We start from the raw sequence: 7218 nt of genomic DNA on the forward strand, positions 1-7218 counted from the left end.
AAATCAGGGTTTCCTGGTATTCTTTTTGATGGGGGCATTCTTTTGGGGAAGGGAAGGCTTCTGATCTGTTTTTATTAAGCTTTTCTCTTTTTGATACACTACAAATTAAATAGACATTTTAAATTCACTATGTGCCTAAACTTTGTATCTTACCATTTGCATGGCAAAAGCACATTTATAGTACACAAGATGAGTAGTCTACCAAAAAATCTGCTTTTAAAAAAAATTTTCATATCCTGCAGAAAATGTTTTTAGGCAACTTCTAATCTTTGCAGTCACATTCCGGTTGTAACTGTGGTGTGATAAAGATACTCCAGTAAAAGAAATAATAGGAGTTTTCACCAACCACAGCCAATCTTGTGAAGATAATAGCAAAATACCATTCACAGGAGAGTTTGCCTTTTTTATTATTGTGTGTACTTCATTAACATTGCCATTATCAGTAACATATCTGTTGAAATGAAACATAAAAGTAATTATCATATAGACAGTGTGTCTCCATATTAAGGATGTTAGCAACCCCAATATTTAAAAGTGCCAAAAGAAGAAGCAGCATTGAAACAGTTAATTTGAAAGACGCGGAAATAAAATTCTGATACTGAAGTACCAGCAGTCCCTCCCATAAAGGACAGAAATATCAAAAGCCAAAAGTAAAATGACTAGAAAAGAGAGTATCTTAATAACATTTGCTTAACTGTATTTATAAATTATGGTGCTATAAGACATTAGGAGACTCTGACTGGCTATTGAACAAGGTCCATACAAAAGAGCTGTCAAGCTTAAATATGTGTATAGTTAACTGCATGCTCTGCTTGACATTTAGAAGGATTTTTGTGTTCTCTGTAGCACAGCTGTTCCTCTTTAAGAGTACAAACGGACTCAAATTAGCTTATGCTTAGCTCTGCTGCCATAACTAGATGCCACTAGTGCATCAGCTAGCTGAATGAAAGTCAGTGTATAAAACTGTAAGCATTTTCGTAGTTACATTTTCTGTCAAATAACTTGAAGAAGTAAGGTCCGTATTAAATATATACTAAGAAAAGCTGACACCTAACAAGGTGATAAAGCAAAAGAGAACAAAGTGAGTCCTCATACTCTTTGAATCTCTGCTGGACTGATGTATCAGCAGATATTGTACATTTGTTCCACTTTTTTCTTTTTTTCTGGAGTGTACGTTGACCATTCTTTGTTTTCTTCCCCTTTCCATATTTGTGTCTAAACTTTTTTCAGTGACTGTCATAAAACTTCCCTTAACTTAGGAGGGCTAAACACAACTTGGAAGAGAAAGTGTCAAAATCCTTTTAAATGTCATGTCAAGATCAATGTAAAATAATGAGTAACATGACTAGTGGTTTATTTGCCTTTTTGACACTCTATTTTGCAGTGTTTGACATTGTGGTTTGCTGAATAGAGTTGACTTTAAGTTCATACTTAGAGTGAAGTCTTACTTGTAGTGGGGTACATAGAAGAAGAAGTAGGTAAGTCGGGTGTTGTCTTGTTCATAGGTTGCCCCACTGAGGCCTGAAGCATTTGGCAGTCTTCCCCATGTAATTAATTTATCTCTCATGAATTTCATCTTCCTTCTGCACAGAGAGATCCTCCATTACAGCAACTCCCCATCCTATCTGAATTAAGTGTCAGTCTTTCCAGTTGTTGAATTACGAAGTCATAGGACCAAAGAACTGCTTTCCAAAGAGGGGAAAGTGAAATATTTCTTTATAACTGGAACTTGGACTCTTTTGATAGTTATGATATTCAGCTTGATGAATAATTAAAAATGCAATTCAAATAGCTTTACTTGAAAGGCAGAATAAATTTACATCAATATAATGGCTGAGATAGCTGTTGTTACACTGTATATCAGTATAATTAGTTTAATTATAACTAAGCTACAGTTACATTAATTATATTTTAACCTTGATTTTTTTATATTGTTAATTGGGCATTAGTATGCACTGAATTGGATGTGCCATTAAGAGTACAATGGAATGTCTAACTACTTTTGCAATTTGTAAATTTGTATTTCATTTTGACTCATTAATGGAATTTATATCTCTATAGAAGCCATTGTAAGTACCATATATATCACTGCTTGTATTTTAACCGCATTCCAAAACTGCAGAAAAAGCATACAAAAGAGAAGCAAAGTGCACAGTGCAGTCAATAGTTAAATATTTTTTCCAAAAACAGCTGTAAGCCTGATATGAAGGCTACTAAGCTGTCTCTGGAATTGAAACTGAGGTGTACTTTTGAATGTCAGCCCACAGCTACCAATAAGTTATGTTGCCGATAACCACTGTTAAAATAAGAACTGAATCTAGTCTTTGCAATAATCAGCCTAGCCTTCTGGAAAATACAGGTCCAGTTCAAGCACGAGAAGGCAACAGGTTTTATCCAAGATCATTCTCACTGGTTCGAGTGTTTTGATTTCTTTTCAGTGCCCAGAAAAGTCTTTCTGTCTGGAGTGCCACATGCCACCCCAATGTAGCCTTCAGGGCTGGAACCAAATTTCAGAGGTTTCTTCCAATGCACAAAAGAAATGGATCAATGTAAAAGGCCTTAAAATGATCAGCGAAGGAACAACTTTGAATCACAAATTTTATTCACTCAGAGTTTAGTTTTTTTATCCCCAGTATCTTGCAAGTCTTGCAAGTTTCTTACATTGATAGTAAAAAACTCTGTAAGATGAGCAATCCAAATTTATGGAAGCCTCCTTGAGTTCTGTTTTTTTGTTCAGGATATTTTGCACCAAAGTATCATAACTCTCACTGTATAAATGGAGACCAAAGCATGTAGAAAAGGATGGAATGTAATAGCTTTCATGATTCAAGTGCTAGACTGTGCTGTTTTTCTTGAGGATGCAGTGCATTCTATTGTCCTTTTCCAAAAGTGTACTAGAAATGTAATTTTACAACTTTAAAATTTCATTTATCATATAGTTCTCTGGACATGTTCTGTTGGTTTTGTCTGTTGCAGCTCTTCCACTTTAAAGGAAAAAATAAATAGTAAATGAAAGTATTGAGTGAGGATAGCAACATAGTCTAAAAATTAAGTCTCTACTAGGAAGGAGAAACTCATCTTCCATGTTAGTTCTATGTTTTAACTTGATCAGGATATGTAATCAAAGTTACTAAGAGAATTTAAAGATAATTACTCAGTGTTTTTATAATGATACAGGAAGTCCTGTATTAGTTTAAAAGTCTGAGTTCCTGCCTATAGTTTTTAGATATTACACTGGAATTGATTGTGTCTACTGTACTATGGACAGCAAGGCTGAGAGGGTGAAGGGTTGGAATCTCTACTTACATGTGCTTTCTCTCTTTATGTATAAAATGAGTTGATTTTTTTCTTCCTGTATGTCCTGTTGATAATATGAACGGCCTAATGAGAAATGCTAGCAAGTTGATAATAAAAGGGCAGAAAACAAATGTCTGTTTTTCCCTAGCTTGAGAAAAAAAAATCAACATTTTGCTGCATGCTGATCTATATTTCAGAAAATATTAAAAAATATATTTCCAATTGGATTCTGATAACATCATATATGAAGATGTGTGTTAAGGAAGAAGAGGAGTACAAGTAGTTTAATGAATGGCATCAGATTTTTATTTTTTTTTTTTGTAAAGAAAAGCATTTACAATATATCATTTAGTGAAAAGGTTTTCTGGTATCATGCCGTCACTACTTGAAATGTTCATTTCATTTAGACCCATGAAAATGAAATCTGAGAGATTAACTGAATTTCAAGGAAAATCAAATTCCAGAGATAAGGGCAGTTTTTCTGTTACATGTACTATAATTAAAAATTATGCTGTGGTATTTTTTTCATCTATTCTTTCACTATTCAGAAAAAGTTTAGGACCTGGCTAAACAAAACTGAAGGGATGGTCTCCAGCTTTTCGATTTGGAAATCTACTCAGTGATATTGCTGAGGAAAGAATAGGCATTGTACTACTATACACACACCGAAAAAGTCTCAATAAAAGACCAGAGTCCTCATATGGCTTTTATTTTTTTCTTCTGGTCAGATTGTTTTCTGCTTTGACAGGTACAGAGGTGGAAAAAAATTTGGTTCATGAGTTCTTTAGTGGTTACATTATAATCTCTTTATTAATGGGAACTCTAAGTGTTCAAGGTCAGCACTAAAGGATAAAGTTGCAAGATAAGGACCAAACTGAGTAAGAATATTAAATGATCTATTCTCACTGTCCTCTTCCTTTATGAAAGCTAAAGGTCAGTGGGTGGGATATTGTTCATCTAAAGCTGTGTGCTTTACAGGAGGGACAACACTAAAATTGCATCTATACAATTACCACTGGGGACAGTGATGTTTTTTTTTATTTCCTGATGCAAACTGAGTAACTATTGTCTAATATAGTTCTAGCTAAAGAACATTAGATGTCTGTTATTTTTTGCAGCCGTGCATACTTATTTTTTGTTCTTCATGGTATGGACCCATTCCAGACTAGACAGCTACAGGGTTTGTGCTGAGTAAATGTCCCTGAAATTACCCCTGAGTGTGATTTGTTCTCTTGTGACTGAACTTGGCATATTACCAAAAGCCCAGTCTCTTGTTTCTCCAAAGACAGCAGCTGCACCAAAAGGAAACCTTGTTAGCGTGCCTGGATCTTCCTGGTAAAACAAACCTCAGACACATCTCTCTGTGTTCAGCAGCATCTAGATAGCATTTCACTGTTGACAGTGTTTCATTGTGTTACAGTTCGTTAAATAAGGAACGCACCACTTCTGACAGGTTATGCAAAAAGATCAACATTAATCAATCCATATCTTATGGTAAAGATGACCTTAAAAATAATTTAATTTGATTTAGGTATGGCTGGAAACTAAGCTGGTAAAAATTCTGTACATACGTCATTTAAAATAACCTATAAGTGCATATAAATTAATGAGGAAGTACAGTCCTGCTATCCTCTTTCCCCGATCACCCCTTTTCTTTTTTTGCTAAGTCTTTGTCTAGAGAGATGTCTACAGGCAGTTGACTTCCTTGTCACCATCCAAACCTACAAAGATACTAAAATTTTATATCTTTGCCATTAAGAGTAAAGGACCATTCTAATTAGTCCCCAGCAACGTTCGTCATAATCATGATAATTTATCTTTTGATAGCATTAAAATGTGTTTTGATTCTGTGGTTCATTATGTAAAATGCAGAATTTGTGTTTTCTTTTTCTCCCCAGACTCCTGAATCTTGTTAACAGGAGATACATATTTATATTTTCACTAGTGCTGGTATTTGTAGATCCTGCATTTAATACGTTTACTTTGTGTCTAAATGATTAATCATATTTTTAGTTCTCTTAACCAGAAACGTAGAAAACCACTAGGGGGAAAACCATTCTGCTACTCAGAACCTTTTAAAAACTTTTTTCTTTCAAAGCTCAGATTTTTGTTATTAAGTATCTTGATTTTGACAGGTCTTTTCTGTACATGTAAATTAGCATCATTGAATGTTGAATTAGATGTTGGAATAAATAGGATAGATTTAGTGTCATTATGGGTAATGAGACACCCTTGCAATCAAGCTTGCTTCTTAGCAATGAATGTAATTTCAAGTAATGCTGTACAGCTACAAAGTGATGGCCAAAATCTCTTAAATCAGGATAATGCCTTTTTTTTTTCCCCCTGTATTGTCTTTTAACCTACTAGGCTTTAATAGTCTGCATTTTGTTTTACTCTTGTTTAGAGAATGCACACATGCATATGTGTGGGGACAGACACACAAAGAATATAGAGCAGCATTTCCCTCTCACTCTCTCAACTATTGCCCCTTTAATATTGAATGTGATGCATGCAGTATGGTTTTGAAATATGTCTCCTTAGAGCAGGGTCTACTGAAGAGATAAGGGAGGTAAACCTGGTAAGAATTAATTCTCGTAGATCTATACTCCTCCTGCATTGATCTGTTGACCTCGACCCACACACCAATAGAATAGTGACGCGTGGGTGGCAGCGCTAAACCAAAAGGGACAAAAAGCATGCATTGCGTGTGGGTGACACTATGGGAAGTGATCATAGTAAAGAGATTCAAACTCATTTACCTATGGAGTTGAGAGTGTGTTTGTCTTGAAGACACTGTATCCCGAGGCTGAAACCCAGAGCTATGTTTTTTTAAAACAACATTCAAGTCTTTTGCTTTTTCTTTAAACAGGTCTGAAATGGATATACTGTCTGCTAGCTCTGAAGGCATTCTCATTGGCTATTGTCCACAGCAAGATGCTCTGGATGAACTTTTAACAGGTTGGGACCATCTTTATTACTACTGCACGCTGCGTGGAATTCCAAAACAGGATATCCATAAGGTAACTATCCAGAATAGATTTGCAGGGGGAGCTGAAGCTAAGTTGGACTGCAGAGTTTATAAAAAAACTGTATCTTTTTTACATGAGAGAATAACTAATATTTCATCTTAACAGCTTTAGCAATAAGATTTTTCATTACTACTACTTTATTTTTAAACCACATGGATTTTTTTTCTGTCTCTTATGCCAGTTCAAAACACACTAACGTCACAAGATAGTAAAATAGCACTAATGCAAATGAAATCTCAGGCACAAAAACTCTAAAGGAAATGAAATTTATGAATGGTTCAACACCTTCATTATCCCTCTTAGAGAACTGGGAGGGAACACCATATGTCATGCATCTATGAAAACTCTTTTCTTCAGAAATGGGATTAAACTCTGAAGGAATTAAAAACTGTTGAATGATTATATAAATAAACCAAACATCTGTGTGCTGAGATGGCAGCTGTCAGGACTCCGCTAGTAAATGTCTTAAACTTCACAAGATGATGGCTGCATTCAAATTGCTTGCTGGGAGCAGTCCCTAAAATATTCCAGCTGCCATACCAGGCTTGCGGTTGTCCAAGGAGAAGAGGCCAAACCCACGTCAGAAAATGCTTGAAGAGCTTACTAGCATAGATGGTGACAATACCTAGGAATGTCACTGAGAGGTTTTGAATTTACAGATACAGATGTAGCTGTGCTGACCAGCGCACAGTGCTCTTTTTCTGTAATGAGGCAATCAGTCAGCGAATACCAGAAATGAAGTACCAAACAGATGTGAGGTGTTTTTCTGTGTCTGCAGGTAGAAGTTTCTGAACCAACCTGGACTTGAGCAGCTCAGTCTCTTACGCTTAATTGCATCTCTATTAACATGAGAAAACTGGAATGTGATATGAAATCAATTTCTGTCATTCCT

The 7218-nt window shown here is 35.4% G+C and overlaps 1 protein-coding gene across 1 annotated transcript in view; it reads left to right on the forward strand.

Moving 5' to 3' along the window:
- ABCA13 (ATP-binding cassette, sub-family A (ABC1), member 13) overlaps nucleotides 1-7218 on the forward strand; it is a 207582-nt gene that overhangs the window by 168708 nt on the left and 31656 nt on the right. Inside the window, exon 56 of the mRNA XM_009883803.1 lies at nucleotides 6167-6312. Coding sequence (XP_009882105.1) covers nucleotides 6167-6312 — 146 coding nt within the window. The remainder of the gene's footprint in view (nucleotides 1-6166; nucleotides 6313-7218) is intronic.

Source organism: Charadrius vociferus, unplaced genomic scaffold (assembly GCF_000708025.1).
Source record: "Charadrius vociferus isolate BGI_N301 unplaced genomic scaffold, ASM70802v2 scaffold103, whole genome shotgun sequence".
NCBI lineage: Eukaryota > Metazoa > Chordata > Aves > Charadriiformes > Charadriidae > Charadrius > Charadrius vociferus.